We start from the raw sequence: 20,238 nt of genomic DNA on the forward strand, positions 1-20,238 counted from the left end.
TGTGTGTGTGTGTGTCTGTCTCTCTCTCCCTGTATCTCTCTCTTCTCTCTGTCTTTCTGTCTCTTTCTCTCCAGAGAACTACATGCATAACATTTATTGAGTATTTTAAAAGTCACAGGGGATGATGGGATAAAAAGATCTTGCCCTCTTTAATCTCAGAGAAGAACTGGTCAGGGAAGCTGCCCAACCAGGACCATCAGTACAGAGTTTAAGTAACTTAGAAATGAACAAATATTGCATGGTGTTTGTAACTAAGAACTATTTGTTATATCAGCAACACTTACCCTATTGTTTAAAATATAGTAGTAACTTCACAAAACACAGGTAGGTAGCACCTTCACCAACTGGCCAAGGATAACATCACCAGCAACATAACTCATTGGCATCAAATGCTTCCTTAAAGGCACAGCATTGCCAAATGCATAACTTCTATAAGAAAATCCAGAGACAAGCTCAAACTGAGAGACAGTCTAGAAAACAGTTGGACAATAACATTCTTAATGTGATGGCTATTCTTGGTTGTCAACTTGACTGTATCTGGAATGAACTATAATTCAGAAATGGAGGACACACTTGTGATCTGGACCTTGAGGCAAGAAGACAACATGCCTTTAATCCAGATCTTGAGGTTGGAAGGCATGCATTTAATCCAGGCCACACCTTCTGCTGAAGGGCAATGGAAGAAGGAAAGGGGTGTGTTCATCCTTTGCCTGTTTGCCCTGGCCTTGTCAGCACATCCATTTCCTTCACTGTCATTGGAGCCTACTTCTTGGGATTCCAAAATATGCAGAAGACCAGCTGAGATCCCCAGCCTTTTGGGACTGAGAAACTCTAGATTCATGGACTTTCCATTCACAACTAGCCATTGTTGAACTGCAGCCTCTGAGTCATTCCATTAAATTCATATATATATGGGAGAGAAAGAGGGAGGAAGAGAGAGACAGAGAGAGAGACAGAGACAGACAGACAGACAGAGACAGACAGAGATTCAATACATAGGTTCTGTGACTCCAGAGGACCCTGACTAATACATTTAACTATTAAGGTCTTGAACGATCCCAGAACTATCATAGATTGAAAGAAACTGAGGAAATATGAGGATTGATTGTGAAGAACTAGAAAGCAGACCAGAGAGGGGATACTAGAGAAACTTCATAAAATACAAATGAAGTGTGTTAGCCAATGATACTGTTTCAATGTTCATTTCCTGCCTTCACTGGCTGTATTGAGGTGATATGAGATGTGGACTTCAGGAGAACCTAGGCATGATGGTTAACTTTAATTGTCAACTTGACACAACACAGATTCACTTGGAAAGAGAATGTCAGTAAGGGATCATCTATATTAGGTTGGCCTTGGAGTGTGTCTAAGAGAGATTGTCTTGAGTCAATTCATGGGGGAGGACCCATCCCACCATGGGTGGCACCATACCCTAGGAAGGGAGTCCTGAACTGAGAGTGGAGAAATCAGCTGAGTACAAGCAAGCAAGAAAGTGAGATGTATGTGTACATTTCTCCCTGTTCTTGATTGTGGACATGGTGTGACCAGCTGCCTCAAGCTCCTGCCCTGCAATGATGGACTGTAACTTAGAATTGGATCTAAAACTAATTTTTTTATCCCCTGAGTTGTTTTTTGTCAGATTGTTTTATCACAGAAATAGAAATTAAGCTAGAACAAAAGTTGATACTACGGAAGTGGCATTGTCGTTGTGATAGACCCGGCCATATGGCATTTTACTCTTTGGACTACATTATAGGGAGGACGTGAGAGCATTTGGGCTAGAAAAGCCACTGGATGCTGGAAATGGAGTAGGGGGACATTCCAGTGGGAGCTTGGAAGATAGAAAAATCTGTAAGAAATATAGATTATTGAGGCCCAGCTCACGGGGTTTTAGAGAACATCAAAGACTTTGTCAATGGAGTCATTCTGTGTGGCATTTTGGATAAGAATCTATGTGTGCTGATTGGGCTGGGGCAGAAGAAGCAGCTGTGATTGTCAGAGAGATCAACACCACTGAAATGAAGTTCTAAGCTTCAGTGAGACAAAAGGAAAGTATTCCCTCGGGTCAGTACATAGATCCTGATACAGCTGTGGTCCAAGAGAGGCAGGCTGCGTCTCCAGCTGACAGCAGAGCTTGTAGATAGAAGCGTTATCCGCATGGCACTGGGTTTGAAAGCATAAAAGATGCAAGATTTAGGGGGTCATGGAGAGGAGCTGAGGGCTGGCATTGTGTGGCAGAGTCAGTCCCTGTGTGAAGCTGTGAAGGTGGTCTCAGTTGCCATGGAGACCCCAGGGTACTGGAGATGCTAAGACCATGTAGAACTGCAGGTATAGAGTGGAGCAAAGAAGCTATAACTCCTGTTCCAGAGAATCCAGTGCCCTCCCCTGGCTTCAGAAGGCACTGCGGGCGTTCATACGGTGCACAGGCATGCTTGCAGGCAAAACATCTACACACATAAAAATAAAAATTAAAAAAAGTGGAAGATTATGGTTTAAAAGTGTTGTTTGACAAGTTGGCAAGAGGTGGGGTAAGATGATTGGCCTTCACTATCGACTTGACTTAGAACCACCTGGAAAGAGAGTCTCAATCAGGGCTTGTCTATATTAGGTTGGCCTGTAGGCATGTCTCGTGGTGGGGGAGATTGTCTTCATTATGTAATTGATATGGGAAAACCCATTCCACCATGGGTGGTGCCATTCCCTGGGCAGGGGGTCCTGAATGGTATGGGAAGGAATCAAGGTGAGCAAGTGATGCTGTGTGCGTATGTTTCTCTCCACTCTCAACTGTGGATGCCGTGTGACCAGCTGTATCATACTCCTGCAGCTGTGACTTCTCCCGGGTGATGAACTGTAACCTAGAACGGCGAGCTGAAATAAGCCCCTGGTCTCCTAAGCTGTAAGCTGTGTTTTTTGTGAGATTCTGTTATCACAGCAGCAGACATGAAACTGGAGTATTGGGTGAAGGCATTCTCAAGCACTCCGGGTTTTGTAACTTTTCAATAAACCTGAAACGGAAAATAAAGAGCTAAGGGGGGCTGGAGAGATGGCTCAGCGCTTAAGAGTACTTGACGCTCTTGCAGGGGACCTGGATTCCCTTCCCAGCAGCCACATCAGGCTGTAACATCTCCAATAACTCCAGCTTCAGAGGATCTGGCACCCTCTTCTAGCCTCTGTGAGCACTGTACTCGTGTGAACACACACACACACACACACACACACACACACACACACACACACCATGTGCACAGAAACAGTAAGAATAAATGTTTTTTTAAAGAGCTAAGGCAAGTCAGAGTGGACACAGTGATACAGCACACCATCTTAGCCCTCATGGTGGCTTGCCCTTGCTTCACTGTCAGCAGCCCTTCCCAATAAAGACCCTTGCTGGCTTATGCCTTTCGATTTCTTTATTACAGAAAACCCCATTTATCCAAAACTAGCCCAATGCCCACCTTACTATTAAACCTGAACCCTGCAAACTTGGGACTGAGAGGCTGTCTCGCCCCCTTGGTTATCTGATGTGGAATGCATGACCAGGTTCAACTCTCTGAGTGAAGGGACCAGGGCTCTGCAGCCACACTCCATCCTGCACAGTGCTACAGGAGACCTCCTCATCCCAGGCTCTGAGCCCCTCTGTCCTCTCTCTTCCTGGAGACTTGATCATGCAGCCAGAGGGAGCAGTCTGGTCCTCGGCAGTCTTCCTGCACATGCCTTTCTTGGGCCTTCATAGTGACAGGCCTCTGGGATGACAATTTTTTCTTCCTTTGCTGTGGGCCTCGGGACAACTGTTGAATAACCAGATGTCAAGATGTCGTAGCAGATTGAAAAGCTACTGAACTTCTGTGTTGGTACTAGGAGCAGCCCAGGGCACAACAGGGCTCAGCTGGGGGACCTCCTGCATGTGACTGTACAAGCAGCAGCAAGTAGAACGCTGGAATACAGGGATGCTAGTAGAAGGTGCCAGCCAGGCCACAGGTTCAGCTTCTCAGAAGCAAGATGGACCAGGAGAGGGGACATCTTTGAGTCCTGAGGCAAATAAGCTCCTACCTCCAAAGCAAAGACCCACCTACCTCCACCCGAGATGAGAAGGGGTGGGCAGTGACTTGAACCACACCCAGCCCCAAACACATCAGGACAGGCTGTCTAGAAGTCAAACAACACTTTAATAAAGGACATAATGTAGCTGCTAGCATTGCCTGGAGTCCTGTGACTTCCAGCCCACTGAGCAATAAAACTGGAAGGAATGTGAACAGAAAGGGTGTTAACACCCATGGGACACTGGGTGGGGCAGAGCCCAGGGACCTCAGAACAGCAGCTTCAGAAGCAGGAGGCTGCCAAAGACAGAGGAGGTGAAGGAAGTTTTGACGCCTGTGCTGGCTGGAGGGGTGTTGGTGGTGACTGGAATTATGGTAGCATTTTCGCATTTAACGCTCTGGAAAAAGAATTCTCCCACTGTTGTGTTCCCAGGAGCCAGGGTTTCACAAGTAGACTCGCTGATATCGGAACAGCCTTTCAGCTCCACCGTGTTCCGTTCAGTGCCTGAAGATGCACAGGAGACAGTCAGAACTCTAGACAACCCTACCGGCCAAGCCCCAGCCCACACAGTTATTTATCTGCAAGCAGTTGAGCAGCATACAACAGCCCCTCTGGCTCTGAAAGCCACCTTAAGGAAGAAGTCCAGAATTAAGAGTACCAGACAGTAGCAGCAGTACAGGAACTATGGAGGTCAGAGGCCAGACCCCTCCTCACCCAACCCCAAAAGCAACTGAGGCTGTGAAAGGTGGGCTGCAAACCCAGGCCTAAAGAAAAGGTGGGAGCTGTATCTTGGATGCCCCATCTCTTGTGTTCCTGTGGAGTTGTCAGGTGAAACGCCAGAAACAAACTGGGTGTGATGGTGCAGCCCTGCAAGCCCAGTGCTTAGGAGACTGGAGCAGGAAGATCCTGAGTTCAAGGCTACCCTCAGCTACATGGCAAGACTCAATCAAGAAAAACACAGAGAGGAGGGAATGGGAAAAGAAGGAACAGGGAGAGAAAGGGGAGGGGGAAAAGAAGAAAAGGGCAAGTGTGGTTAACAGGCTCAGGGCCCGTTCTTTCTTTCAACTCTCCATTCAGAAAGGAATAAATCAGTGGGCACCCTGGGCTCCACCCACCCACCCACTCCCGCCCCATTTTCTTTCACATCTCACTCCTCTGGATCTGACTTCTCCCTGCCTGAGTTTTCCTTGAGAAAAAAAAAGAAAAGTCAACAGAAAGTGTACAGGAAATGCTCAACATCTCTGTCTTGACTCAAAGCTCTGTCTATTTAAACAGTTTCTGATTCCCGTTGTAGAAAAAAGGTCCACGGCACTTTCAAAGATGTAGTTATAATAGCAGCTACTTCTGAGTGGTTGTGCCCCTATGGGTCTGACAGCTGCAACTCGAGCATCCCTGGGAAGCAGGGAGCTCCCAGAGGACTGAAGGGACCTGAGGGTGTGAAGGAACTTGGTGCTGTCAGAGCATAGTGTGAAAGAGACCTCAGACCCCAGGAAGAAAAGATTGCTCTTGCTTCATCCCAGGTATCAGCGCTGAGAGTTGAACTAACCTGAGTCAGGAAGTGCTTGTACACCTCAATGGGATTTTAAAAGTGACGTTGGACAAAGCAAGCAAGCAAGGGTCCATTTGTGGCCTGACTGGCTTTCGGTGTCAATGAGATGACACCACCAGGAGACACGGGGATGAGATGAGCAGAGAAGGCCTTTTGCTGCCTTCAAGCACAATTTTAGAATTAAAAACCAGGCCAGTGTGGGCACCTCAACCATTCCCAAAGTGGTACAATGTATGTTTTGCATACATTGTATATCCTCCATTAGGTGATAGAGTAGAAAGAGAGATAGAGAAACGCAGAGAGACTCAGAAAGGGAGAGGGAGAGAGAGCGGATATTCCGGAATAAGAAAATGTGTAGAGGAAGTGTAAAAGACCAGTGGTTGCCAGAGTCTTGTGGGGAAGAAGAAAAGCCTGAGCAGGTGGAACCCAGAAGGCTTTCAGGGCAGAAGGCCTCCTCTATGTGACACCGTCCTGCTGGAATGGACTCTCAGGAGTGAACCCTGAGGTAAACTGCGGACTTGGATGATGAGTGCGTGTGTATGTAGGCTTACCGCTGTGGTGAGCACTTTGACAGTGATGACAATTACACTTGACCCAGGCAGCAAGGGTATGTGGGAAATATCTATGTCTCTAACTCAGAGAAGGGAAATATCTATGTCTCTAATTTCACCTAAAAGAGAAGGTGCTTGGATCCACTGGAAACTCCGGGATTATAGGTAAGCTTTGAAGTTGATGTTAGGCAAAAAAAATTGAGATGAAATTTGTATTTGGGTGCAGGCCTTAAACCCTTTTAGTCTGAGCTGTGTATTAGCTGAGACAGGCTGGTTATTCATTTTTGGTTGATACCTCTTTTTTTCCTACTTAGAAGTCACTAGACCACATTCCCAAGGTTCCCTTAGCCAGGATGGACACACTGGTTCTCCCCAGTGTAGTGTAGGAGGACACTACATATTCACTTCCAGACCTGACTGCTGAGAAGGCCCTAGCCTTGCATCACTACCCTCCTCCCACCCACCCACCCCCACTTCCCACCACAGTGGACCAGCCAAGGTCTACTTTGTCCTGGGAAAATAAGGACAGAGCTACAAGCAGCAGAGGCCCCAGGGCTGTTCCATTAGCAAGGAGCAAATGTGTTCTGCATGCTGCCATCAGGCAGGGTGGATACTCTGACAAAATGAGGGCCACTGTCAGCTTACTTCTGTAGGAAAAAAGAAATAACCGGATGGCCCTAGCTGCCCCAAGCCAACACCTCTCAAGATGTAGAAGAAACGTGTATATATAGGTATAAAAACAAGTAAGTCACACCTATCACACTTACAGAGCTGTGGCGGCATTTCTGCTGAGCTCCTGGCTTGACTCCAGAGAGCAGCACCTAGCCCTAATCCTTCCTTTGTTTAACCACACCTTTTGTTTCTCTTACCTTTTGTTTCTCTTATCGCCCTATGTGAATCTTATTTGAGAGTCAAGGATCAGAGAGTCCCCCAAGGATCAAAGGCCTATGCAAAACTTGGTCCAGGAAACCCGGAAAACCCGAGGTACCTGATAATTCAAGTAATTTGCACCTGGCATTTGGTCTCTGGGAGCTCCTTTTGGGTTGCTTGGAAGGTACAGAAATTAACTATCTAAACTGTAAAAAAGAGTAAATAAATATGCCCTAGGCAAAGGGTTAGTGCTTCAGTCCTTCCAGGCTGGACCCCCCTGCAGCCATGAAAGGCTAGATTCATTCTTTTTTGCGTTTTTTTGTTTTTTGGTTTTTTTTTTTTTTTTGGTTTTTTGAGATAGGGTTTCTCTGTGTAGTTTTGCACCTTTCCTGGAACTAGCTTTGTAGATCAGGCTGACCTCGAACTCACAGAGATCCTCCCGCCTCTGCCTCCCGAGTGCTGGGATTAAAGGCATGCGCCACCACCGCCCAGATTCATTCTTAAGATGTCTCTGTGTCTTCATTCCACTGACCCGCATGAACCCACACACTCGCATAGCGACCACACAGCTACACAGAGCAATGGCAGCCTAGGACCAAAGCAAGTGCCAGAGGGTCATGCAGTCAGATAAGTGAGCCTTATAAGTAACCACAGGAGGGTAGGAGAAAGGCAACCAGAAGTAGCCCTGGACTAAGAGCAGAAGTAGCAAGTAGCAACCAGCAGAAGACTCTCTGGCAGTCTCTAACTGAAAGGCATCCTGAGCTAATTCCCCCTCTGCCCTTCTGCCCTTCTTAGCTCAGCACTTGGATCAAGACCCGACGTGTTTCTGCTCCAGCCCCGTTAAGGAACTGAAGTCCCAGACTTACCATTTACAAACTCAGCAGTGATGTGAACACATCGTTCTCCTTGGAAACACTGCCGGGTTTTCTCCTGGCAGGTTGTTGTGTTGTAGCTATAGCAAGCAGAGCACTGGGTGTTGGTGAGAACCTGTGTTCCTGGGTAAAGGAAAGCCATTGCTTAGAATCATGTTCTCACACTCCCCTGGGGAAGAGGGGACAGGCAAGCAGAGAAGTGGCTGGAGAGTCTGCGATCAGGGAACCTCAGATCTAGCCCCAAAGACATGTGCTTTGTCCAAAGGTTTCCCATGTACAACCCCTGAGGCCACCCTTATGGGGCAGCCAGTCTGCAAGAATGGTAGTCCACAGTGCCCTGGGGTAGACAGGAGCAAGAAAGGAAAGAATCCAAGCTGTAACCAATGCCAACACCAGCCAGCTGTTTGAAGTATTAGCCAACAGGTATCTGATTAACATTACTTCTCTTTGACGACCTCTCAAATTGTGGTCAGGAGCTCCTGGGTCCCTGAGGCCCTGCAGGGATTCCAAGAGGCTAAAACCATTTTTATACAACATCAAGGTGTTATCTGCTCCTTTTTCTCCTATTGCCTTGTGTGCTTGCAGCAAAATTTTCCAGAAGCCCCACATAATGAGTGAGACTGAAACAGACTAAATACACAAGCAAATATGAGATCCCAGCTTCCTACTAAACCAGAAGTTAAAACACTCTATCAAAATGTATATTTGATGGGCTGGAGAGATGGCTCAGCGGTTAAGAGCACTGGCTGCTCTTCCAGAGGTCCTGAGTTCAATACCCAGCAACCACATGGTGGCTCACAACCATCTATAATGAGATCTGGTGCCCTCTTCTGGCCTGCAAGCATGCATGTAGACAGAACACTGTATCCATAATAAATAAATAAATCTTTAAAATATATAATATATATATATATATATTTGAGGGTGTGGTGCTAGAGAGATGGCTCAGCAATTAAGAGCACAGGCTCGATTCCCAGGTTCGGTTCCCAGCCACCATGTGGCAGATCACAATCCTCTATAACTCCAGTTCCAGAGGATCTGATGCCCTCTTCTGGCCTCTGTGGGCATTGCACATGCATGGTACACATACATGCAAGCACACACACATAAAATAAAAATAAATAAATCTTTAATATGTATACATATATGTACATATATACATATATATGGAACAATACCATTCATTTCATTAAATGTTTTTGGAAGTTATTTCTATGTAAAACTCTATTAGTATTAATATGCATAACTTTTTATTTGTTTTTGGTTTCTGAGACAGCATCTCACTATGTAGCCCAGGCTGGCCTCGAACTAATAGAGATCCACCTGTCTCTTCCTCTACCTCAAAGTTCTAGGATTTAAAGGCATGTGCCACCATGCCTGGCTAAATACTTTTGCTTTTGAGTAAATGAATTAAGATTTGTGAATTTGCTTAGCTTTAATTCCCAACCTTGTGTTAGCAGGTAGAGATCATATAAACAAAAGATTTGGGGAGTCTTCACTTGTTCTGAGACTTAGAATGTTGCCAGGTGCGGTGGCACACACCTTTGATCCCAACACTCAGAAAGCAGAGGCAGGAGGACTGAGTGAAGGACATCCTTGGCTCCATAGCAAGTTTGAGGTGAGCCTTGACCACAGGAAACATTGTCTAAAAGAAACTCTTAGTTGAGGCCCTGAGATCACAAAGTTTAAGAATGACTAGTGAGCACTCGCTTCACTGGCCACACAAACGAACCATGAGATCCCTGTTTTCACTGTAGAAGAGGAAAGCATGGTATTGGGATGGCTGAGCATCTCACATGTTTCTTGTGGGACTGCTATAAGTCAGATGCTAATGTCATCCAGCTGTGTACTGAAGTGCACAGACTTGAGACATCCACCCCCAGCCAAGCAAACCAGACAGAAAATCAAGGGTGGAGCATGGAGGTGTGACACAGGACAGGCTGTTGGACCCAGTACAAACCATGGCTGGTGTCGTTGCATGCCTCTGCTTGGCAGCACTGGCTTTCAAAATGGAATCTTTGGTCATCAAACACGTGCACTGTGAAGGCCACTTGGGTGCTGCCCTCGGTGCAATTATTTGCTGAGCAGGATCTGTTCTGGTACAAATAGTGGGACCCTCCTACATCAAGGCAAACACAGACTGTTAGTGCCTGGAGAGGCTCCAGGGTGAGGAAGCAGTGCTTCATACAGGGACAGTTGACTTGAACCTCTGCTCAGCACAGCTTGGAAGAGACTGGTGTGGACGCCCAAATTACTCAAGGTCAGACAATCTGAGCAGGGTTGCATAAGGGAATGATTTGACCACGGGCGTAGTTACCAGGTGTTAGAAGGGTCTGCACTTGGCTGTATCTATCTAATGTGGCTGTTACATTAAATGTGGATTGATCAAAATAAATTAAGGGACTGGGAGTGTGGCTCTGTGGTAGAGTGCCTATCTGGCACATACAAAGCCCTGGTTGTAATCCCCAGCACCACAAAAAAAAAACAAAAAAAAAAAAAAAAAACACCAAAAAGTTAAGTACATTTAGCTGGCCATGTTGGCGTATAATCGTAATCCCAGCATTGAAGATCAGCACTGGCTTTCTCAATGGCTCTCCGACTTGTTTTTTGATAAAGTGTCTTGAGCTGATCTGGACCTCACAAATTTTAGACTGGCAAGTTCCAGGAATCATCTTGTCTTGGAGGCCACGGTGCTGAGATTACAGGCATGCATGCCATGCCTGGCCTTTTTCCTCAGATGCTGAGGGACAAGCTCAGGTCCTCATGTTGGTGTGTCAAGCATTTTAATGATTGACCCATCTCCTGAGGCCCTTGTTGACCAAGGTCACAGTTTAGATGTCAGTTTGTTGTCCTTCCCACTTTTATACATGAAAGAAGTCTAGCACGACAATTAGGGTGTTTGGCCATCCCATCACCAGAGTAGGTCAGTTCGGGCTGTCTCTCGACCATTGCCAGTGGTCTATTGTGAGGTTTTATCTTTGTGGATTTCTGTGGGCTTCTGAAACCTGGGGCTTATGCAGGGTCGCTTGGCTCAGCCTGGGAGGAGGGGACTGGACCTGCCTGGACTGAATCTACCAGGTTGAACTCAATCCTCAGGGGAGTCTTTCCCTGGAGGAGATGGGAATGGGGGGTGGGCTGGGGGAAAGATGGGGAGGGCTTGGGAGGGGGGAGAACAAGGGAATCTGTGGCTGATATGTAAAATTAAATTAAATTATAAAATAAAAAAAAAAGAACTCTAAGTGCCCCGGAGGTTCCTGTCAGTCAGAATGCCTGGGGAGGAGTTCACCAAGGAAAAGATATTTGATCTAGAAGAGAAAGGAGCCAGGAGGGTGAGAGACAAGATGACTGAAAAAGCACATGGCCCGGGCAAAATGTTTGCCTCTCATTTAGCTCTGAGTTGCTCTTGCTGTTTACATCTACAAAAAAAAAAAAAAAAATGTATCTACAGTGAGGTTTTAATCAGTGGGATTGATTTCCAAGTCATCACAGGGCTTATCCTCTTGTTTGAGTCTGTACCTGTACGGCCATGTAGCTCCTGCTCACCTCAGTCACAGGGGAGTTGTCTTCATAACCCACTAGTCTCACTGCACAGCCCGGCCCCAGCTCAGGGGTCCTTCTTGTGCCCACCCTCTTTAGCTCCCCCCCCTCCCCCCCGCGCCACAAGTCCCAGAGATGGAGGCAGCCCCACTTACCTAGAGTGGAATTGACCAAGGATTCCACACAACTTAAGGACCCTTCGTCACACTGAGTGACTTCATTGCTGCAGCTCTCAATGGGTGAGTAACACTGTCTACAACTCAGGGAGTCTGAGAGGACAAAGGATTCACGGAAGTCAACAACCAGCAGACATTCACAGGAGCACCACACCCACCCCAGGAAGAAAGAACAGAGGGGATAGATGCCCAACTGTTCTCTAAAGATCCCCAAACGGATGCTGTGACATGGAGCTATGCCCATTAGTTTCTCCCCATTATTCTCCATTCCCCAAAAGGAAGAGCCAACAACCCTGGCCAACAGCAGAGTGGTCTCTCTGAAGGATCTCACACAACACACCAGGCCAGGTGGTGGGTACCAAGATACCAAGAGCAAGGACGTTCTGACGGGGTGGAAAAGAAGACTTTATCCAAAAGGGGGCTTCTCTCACCTATAACTGTGATGGCAAATGCCACAAAGACGCCTGCGACGAGGATGCCTTTCATGATGCTGGGCCTGACTTCTCCCAAGGATGGGGCCACAGAGCCTCAAACCTAGAAAGACACAAAGAGGGCAGCCCGGAATCTTGGAGGGGTGCCTACCATCAAAAGTGTTTTAAAAACATCGAAACATGCTTACTACTGGGTCTGTCCTTGTTTCTGGGGGAGAAAAATCAGCCCTGCATGGGTGGACAGAACTGTGACTCTTATCTGTCCTGTCCTGATTCAAGGTTAAGTTTAGGTGCAAATGGGCAGACAGACCAATTTCCAGGTCTGCTGGGGCCAAGGTATGTGTCTGTCAGATTTCTGTCACTATGATAAAATACCTGAGATAACAATTTACAAGAAAAAGAAGATTCATTAATTGTGGCTCATGGATTCGAAGGTGCCAGTCATTTTGACCCTTTAAGTTCCCTTAAGTGGAAGTTCATGATGAAGGAGGTTTGTTCACCTAATGGCAGCTAGGGAACAACAAGGAAAGAGGAAAGTGTCCCCATGTCTCCCTCTATGAGCTGACTTCGTTCTCCCAAGCTACCCTCCTAAATGTTCCAGCATCTCACTATAGAGCTGCAGGCTGATGACCAGGCCATGGGCTTTTGTGGCATATTTGAGATCCAAATCCTAACAAAGTCCCAGATAAAAAGAGTGGCCCAGCAAGGTGGTGGTGGCGCACACCTTTAATCCCAGCACTCGGGAGGCAGAGGCAGGCGGATCTCTGTGAGTTCGAGGCCAGCCTGGTCTACAAAGCGAGTTCCAGGAAAAGGCGCAAAGCTACACAGAGAAACCTTGTCTCCAAAAACAAAACAAACAAAAAAGAGTGGCCTTGGGTTTTGTGTTCTTCTCTCCTCCCTCAGGTTCTGTAGTTCCCTCAACTCCCCTGCCACAGGATCTGTGTCCCCCACCCCCACCCCTCCAGAGTACAATGTCTACTCTCCCTGCTGGGGTTTCCTCCATTCACTTTGATGCTCAGGGGCTTTGCTGCCGCCTCCTATGCATTACCCGTGAGCCCCTGCTCTGCTCCAAGCCCTTTACATGCACTAATTTGAATAATGTCTTAGCACCTGGACAAAATTGAGCCCTAGAAGGGAGAAATGATGCGCTCAAAATCAAGATCTCACTCCTGAGAGGTGTCAGAGCTGGGATACGATGCCGACCCTTCACTCCCACTCCGTTTGGCCATCCAGCTCATGTGACACACCTCAGAAGCCAGGGCCTGAACACATCAAAGCTCCTGAGTTAGATTAAAGTGGCACCGATTTCTCAGTACCTGGCATTCCTTACCTGCAAATCATCTGAATTAGATCTTTCTTGTAGGTTTTTGCCACATTCGTTAGGATCCTAAGTCATAACTCAAGGAGTTTCTCTTTGCCTGAGTAGCAATGGAGCACAGGAAGCAAACATTTGCACAGAGCCTGCTTGATCATAACCTTATTTATGGCAGCTGTAGCCAAATGGGGCTCCTTGGGTGAGCTCAGTCACGGCAGGTAGTGACACATCTGTCCCTCAGCACAGGGACCACTGTTCAGATGGTCAGCAGCCACATGTGCTGAGCAGCTACTCCTAACCATGGCAGACAGAACACTTATGTCCTGTGGAGCCCCAGTGAATAGTGCTGCCTCAAGACAGGCTGGTGTCTCCACTCCACAGACATGCAACTTCTGGCAGAAGCAGAAGCAGCCAGGCTCACCAGTAGGCCCAAAGCAGGACACACTCCAGGTGCTTCCCGCTCTGAAGCTTGGCTGCCCCGTGACAGCTGTCACAGACTGAAGCAGAGCTGACCTTTTCTCAGGGAGAACATCCCTCTTCCTGCTCCACCCCGTACCACAGATCAAGCACACATCCCACCACACAGCACACACAGCTGCATGGCCTCCTGGTTGACTTACTAGGGACTAGTAAAAAAGAAGGGAAACTACCCCAGTCAAGGGACAAAGAACCCATATGCTTTCCCAGTGGCCACATGGTTTAGAAACCCACAGGGCAAATCAAGTATGCCCTGTGTAGGGTATAAGACACACGGGCTCTGCACTCAACTGTGTATTCCTCCATAACGAGACACCTCTCCAGGAACCCCAACTGCTTGGAAAGACTTCTAGAAAATTGTTACTGTGAAGGAAGAAGGGAGGGAGAGAAATGTTGGAGGGAAAGCTATCACAGAAGGACATTCACTCCACAGATCACCTCAGCTCCCAGCAGCCTGATGGTGAGTCTTATTCTCAGATGCAGAGAAGTCAGGACCTGGCTAGTAGACAGCGGACAGGCAGAGATGATCCTGAGGTGGGACACGAGGCCTGTTAATCACTTCTTTTTGCCAAAAAAAACAAGGTCTCATGTAGCCCAGGCTAGCCTCAAAACTAGTCAAGGATGACCTCTAACTTCCAGTCCTCCTGCCTCTGCCTTCTGAGGGCTGGGATGACAGACATGTGCCACCATACCCAGGTTATGAGGCACTAGGGATCGAACCCAGCACTTCCTGCTTCTTAGGCGAGCTCTCTACCAGCTGAGCTACATCTCTAGTCTCCTCCCTGACTTGCAACAATCTGCTATTAGATCTTTCAGCAGCCTGGCAGCATGCAGCCACAGTTGCTGACATCTGCCAGGGAAGCCAGAGCTCAGAGACACAGTGCCACACGAGCAACAGAATGCCAAGCAAACACACCCCCCGGCCTCAACCTCTACTCCAGCCTGCCCATCCTGAGAACAGGGCAGCAGTGGGTGGCATTGGCAGACAAGAACCTCAAGAACATCCCGAACGCTAGCCAGAGCAGGCCTGAGTTGCCCCAATTCCACACCACAGGATTCAGCTTCTCCCAGGATCAGGCTCCAGCCTCACAGGCCCCTCACCTTCTGGGTCCAGTCAGGGACACTGTCCCGAGGAAGGTGGATCCTGGCAATGTGTTGGAGCAGGTGTGGGAGAGGCCTTATATAGCAGGTCGTATGCTCCAAAAGTCCAGTTGCCTTCTGGGGAGGGGCCTCTTTGTTAGCCAGTCCCCAGCTTAGGGCTATTAGACAGTGCCCTGCCCAACCATAGTGACTAGGCTACTTAACCCTTGGTCCTTATGTAGGTGGTGTTCTCTCTGAGACCTGCAGGAATTGGAAGTACCTGCCTTTCCCACAGTGTATGAGGGGACACAGTGTGTTCCTGGCATCTTCCAGTGTCTGCCATAGTGCACTGACTCACTTCCGTGGCCTGGAAATAGTATTCTGCAGTAGTAGCTTGATAAAAAACAGTCCACTCCCTGGTCTGGCAAAACCCCCATTTATAGATGAGGACCCCAGCTACAGATAAAAGATGTAACAGGCTTGCCCATGGCAGGTCATTGGGCAGAGCCAGATAGATCACAGGAGGACCACGCCCCTCTGAAATGAGGCTCAAGTCTCTCTGGCAAATGGCTTCACCTGGTTAAGTTTCGGAGTCGTCCAGGCAAGACAAAGCTAAACTCATTGTGCAGCTGCATGGGATGATGGGTGGGCCGTGAAGGGAAACTTGCCCACAGCAGCTCTACACAGGGGTCAGGGCCCCCATCAGGGATTACTGCCTCCTCTGACAACCAGGGCAGCTTCCTGTGATCAGTCTGTGCAGCCAGCATTGACTAGAGCCCAGGTCAGGTGCACTGAGACCCCTCCCACCCCTTCGTGTGATACTGTGGCTCTCCTCATCTTTCTGTTGTCCTACCAACATAATGCATACACACACACACACACACACACACACACACACACACACACACACACACATACACACACACACACTTCCCTAGACACTCCCAAAGCACCCTCCATATGTCAAGCTGGCTCTAGGCATTTGGGAGGGCCTGTGACCTTTACTCTGCTGTTCTCTAGAGAGGAAGTCAGAACACAAGCAAATATGATAAACATGCAAAATAGACGAAAAGACCAGGGTCAATGCATCAACCAAACGGAAGTGTAGGACTGATCTTTAAGTAGAAGCATCAGAATCATCTAGCAGAGAAGGCACAACCTGAGTCTAGTTTCTAAGCGGAGACTCTGGCCAGTCTTCTTCTCTCTGCCCCACCCTCCTTCCGGCTGTTTGATGAGGGAGGTTCCCTGAACGAAAGCAGTCCCCTGTCTCACAGAATCCTGTTGTTTCCAGCCACACTCCCACTTATGCAACAAAATTAGCTAGCAGGGTGCAGGAGATGGGGTGGTGGATACAGGAGAATGATCAGGGATGAGGGCAGATGAAAAGTCCCAAGCATGTAGCTACCCCAACTGCACATGGAGGAACTTGAAATGCCCATGAATTTGTTTGACAGTCCTGGGAAGCCTCATCCAGTATTAGAATGAAGATGGGTTCAGGAAAACTAGACTGACCGAAGCCAAGTCTCCTCACGAGGCTCAGATACCCAGGCTAGAGAGACAAAAGCAACCAAAAAGATATGGTCTGAATCCAGACTTTGTTCCTCATGTCACATAAGTTACTTATTAACCTTGTTCACCGTCTGAGCTCACTGTGTGAAATCCCAGCAATAGCCCTAATAAAAGAGCTGCTGGTTATTGCTCCTGAAACTCACATGTCATTCCACCATGTTCTCCAAGGCCATCCATCAGGAATGTTGGAGGGGGGTTGAGCCTTTGGAGTTACACAGATGATCCTGACCATGCTCCCTCATCGGTGTCAACATTGAAGGCAACCCCTAGATTCAGATGGGCAGTTCTGTACTACTCATCACCACCCTGGGTTTAGTGCCTTTGATGTCCTGAATAGTACAGATGGGTACCACATTTCCTTGGACAGATGAGGAAACTGAGACCCAAAGAGGTCTTTCCTCTAAACCTTAAGCCAGTTTTCCCTGCATCCCATGTAGTTCAGGTAGCACTGGCATACATACATACAGGTCATAGGGGCCACAGGAGCAGTGGCTAGCTCTGTAGCCATGAGCTCACACTGGAGGGACACCCAAGGCCACACAGTATAATGATCTGAGTAAAGGCAAGCCTCAGAGTACACCCTGCCATCTACCAGTCAAGCAAGCTTAGAAGCTTGCACACTATTTGAATCTCCAGTTCTTCACCTGAGAGGAAAACAGAAGCTGCAATATCTGATTGGTTGTAAAGATCAAGAGATTTGGGAGTTATCTTTATCATTTCTATAAGCTGTGCCAAAATGCTCACTGATGTCTTGTCCTTTGCACCAGCCCTTCAAATAAAATAAAGTAGTATCAAAAGCAAAACAAACAAACAAAAGGTAAAGAAAGAAACATGTGATGATCTTTGCACAAGACATAGAAGACTGTAAGGCTGGCCCGAGGAAATTTTCACAGTGCTGTCAGTGACCCAGGCAAACCCACCAACGGAGCCCTTTCTGGTGAGCATGCGTCTGGGAGCAAATCAGCCAACCATCGCTGGAAAATCTCAGTATAATCAAAACCTGTGAACAAGACTGTCGGACTGATGGCTCGGCTATTATGAGCACACACTGATCTTTCAGAAGGCCCAGATCCCAGCACCCATGTTAGGCTAGCTCACAGCCACCCCCAGCCCCAAGGGATTTGACAGCCTCTTCTGGCCTCTTTGGGCTCCTGCACACATATGCCATACACCCACACAGACACACACATACGCATAAATAAAAGTTTGCATTTCAGAGGTGGCAGCTCCCTCCTTCCTTCCCTTTCTCTAACCATTAACCTTTATTTTATTCCCCACACATTCCCACCACCAAGTTTCAAATTTACTCACTTATTCAACAAGGCACTAACAGAAAGCCGAAGAAGACAAATCAATTCCCTGCCCTCCCTAGCTTTTTAAAAATCTAATGAAAACAGCTACAAGCATACAGACATGTACAGATCAATGCAAATTACAGTGTCGTCATAGAATTAAAATGGGGCAAACCCAGGAAGTAACAGGGCCCACTCCGCAGACACACAGAATTCCAGCAAGGAAGACCCTTCTGAGAGCTGAGAAGAAACCAGGGAAGGAGTTAGAAAGGCAAGATGGGCCCAAAAAGTCTTGTTGGCTTTGGAACAATGTGTCTTGCTTAAGGAATTGAACCAAGTTTACTACAAGATTACTGGTTCACAAAAGAAACCAGTTTATGGAGAATTTACAGGGCTGTGCTCACACCTTCCTCCTGAGCTCATTATAATATTCTATGTTCTCCCTCCTCATAAGCACTTTAGATTATGGGCGAAGAGTATCTGAGGTGCTTGCAACATACTAGAGCAATTTATGGTCTGTGAGTCAATGTTCCATTCAAGGTTACAATTTCCTTCTCCATAAAATGGTGTGTTTTAGAATTGGCATCTTTACACACCAATAATAAGCATACACAGAAGAAAATTTAAAAAATTGTATTCATATGTCACCAAAAAAATTGATAATATACTTAAGGATAAAGTTTACCAAGTGAGTAAAGAACTCTGTGATGGTTGATATTGGCTGTCAACTTGACAGGTTCTAGAATCACCTAATAGGCAGGCCTCTGGGCATATCAGTGAGGGAGTTTATAGACTGAGTTAACTAAGGTGCGAAAGTCAACCCTAAATGTGGGTGGCACCCTCTCTCTCTCTCTCTCTCTCTCTCTCTCTCTCTCTCTCTCTCTTTCTCTCTCTCTCTCTCTCTCTCTCCCTCCCTCCCTCCTTCCCTCCCTCCCTCCCTCCCTCTGTCCCTCTCTCTCTCTCCCTCCCTCCTTCCCTCCCTCCCTCCCTCCGTCCCTCTCTCTCCCTCCCTCCCTCCCTCCTTCCCTCTCTCTCCCTCTGTCATCCTCTCTTTCCCTCTCTCTCCTTCTCTCTCCCTCTCTCTCCTTCTGCTTCCTGACCACCCCTGCTGATACTTGAAGCAGTCCCCCTATACTTTCTTCTAGAAGCTTCATGTCTTCCATATAGTCCTGTGATCCATTTTCTTCTGAGACATTCCAAGTCCCTGCCAGCATGACTGTCCCATTATGATGGACTGTACCCTTGAACGGTGAGCCAAAAGAGAACCTTTACCTCTTAAGTGGCTTTTGTCAGACATTTGTCACAGTAGTGAAGAAAGTAACTAATCCAGACCCCTATAATACAACTATGAAATACCAATGAAAGAAACTAAAAGAAAGTCCAAGGAATGGGTGATCCTGAGTTGGAGGAACTGATAGTGGTAAAATGCCATGATTCAAAACAACTCCAGATGTGATGCAAAATGTAGTCCCATCAAAATACCAATGGGACTTCCCAGAGCTCGAGAAGATAATACTAACATTCATATTCAGGCCTAACAGACTCCAAAGAGCCAAATAAGTCTTGGGCAGAAACAAAGTCTGGAAGAATCAGAGCATTTGATTTTAAAACTTAGGGCAAAGCTATAAAAACCAAAATACCACTAGTATAAACATCAACATATAGATCAATAGAGCATGACTGAAACCTTAGAAATAACCCATGCATCTACCCCTGAAAACTGATCAATTGCCAAAATATGTATTGGAGAAGGGATGATCTCTTCAGTAAGTAGTGATAGGAAAGCTGGATATCCATAGACAATGAAAGGAGGCCTTGTCTCCACTCAACTCAAAGCTACCAATGGTAGCTCCAGGACATTAGCAAAGGCAACTTCTTACTGCATTTATGTATCGTGTGTGTGTGTGTGTGTGTGTGTGTGTGTGTGTGTGTGTGTGTGTGTGTGTGTGTGTGTAGGTCAGAGGACAGCCGTCAGGTCTCTCCTTCTATCACGTGGGTCCCAGGAATGAAACTCAGGAAGCAAGAACCTTTACCTGCAGAGCCACCTCTCCTACCCAAGGTATGACAAACTTCAAAAGCACAGGAAACAAAAGCAAAAAATTGACATGGGGGATCCTTTCTTTGGTGCATAAGCATGGTGCTTGGATGTTCACACCGTTGAGTGGCATGTGTCTCCCACAAACCTTGTCAGCACATCGGAACAATACCAGTCTGATGTAGAAAAAAAAAAAAGAAAAGAAAGTAAAAATAAATAAATAAAAGTAAAAGAAGAAAATAAAGACAAAAAATAAAACATTGGCTAATGGAATTATTTCAAACTGGAAAGTGTCTAGTCAGCAAAGAAAAGGAAGAATGAGAAGACAGTTTACACAGGGAAAGACGTGTAATTTGTTCATCTGAGAAAGTATACACAGGAACTAAAATAGTCAACAGCTGAAAAAGTAATCCAGCCAAAACCAGGCAAATGACCTGAGTGCCCTTTTC

The 20,238-nt window shown here is 47.0% G+C and overlaps 1 protein-coding gene and 1 non-coding gene across 2 annotated transcripts; one reads left to right on the top strand and one right to left on the bottom strand.

Moving 5' to 3' along the window:
* Positions 1-4,303: 4,303 nt before the first annotated feature.
* Lypd8 (LY6/PLAUR domain containing 8) lies at positions 4,304-12,076 on the bottom strand. Its single transcript, XM_052755922.1, has 6 exons — positions 12,022-12,076; positions 11,570-11,683; positions 9,838-9,996; positions 9,201-9,206; positions 7,872-8,000; positions 4,304-4,539 (listed from the first exon to the last, which is right to left on the bottom strand). Exons 1-6 carry the CDS (start codon positions 12,074-12,076, stop codon positions 4,304-4,306), a joined length of 699 nt encoding a protein of 232 aa, XP_052611882.1.
* A 7,790-nt stretch (positions 12,077-19,866) lies between these two features.
* LOC128123587 (small nucleolar RNA U13) lies at positions 19,867-19,971 on the top strand. The gene has a single exon (XR_008222758.1). It is a non-coding gene; the product is annotated as a small nucleolar RNA U13 (small nucleolar RNA).
* Positions 19,972-20,238: the final 267 nt, after the last annotated feature.

Source organism: Peromyscus californicus, unplaced genomic scaffold (genome assembly GCF_007827085.1).
Source record: "Peromyscus californicus insignis strain IS unplaced genomic scaffold, ASM782708v3 Scaffold_3__1_contigs__length_106647218, whole genome shotgun sequence".
Classification (NCBI taxonomy): Eukaryota; Metazoa; Chordata; class Mammalia; order Rodentia; family Cricetidae; genus Peromyscus; species Peromyscus californicus.

Coding starts and splice junctions, on each gene's coding strand:
- Lypd8 (XM_052755922.1), bottom strand. CDS start 12,076: ATGAAAGGCATCCTCGTCGCAGGCGTCTTTGTGGCATTTGCCATCACA. Junction 9,997..11,569: donor CTTGGTCAATTCCACTCTAG/GTAAGTGGGGCT, acceptor GCCTTGATGTAG/GAGGGTCCCACTATTTGTAC. Junction 4,540..7,871: donor CACTGCTGAGTTTGTAAATG/GTAAGTCTGGGA, acceptor GTGCATCTTCAG/GCACTGAACGGAACACGGTG.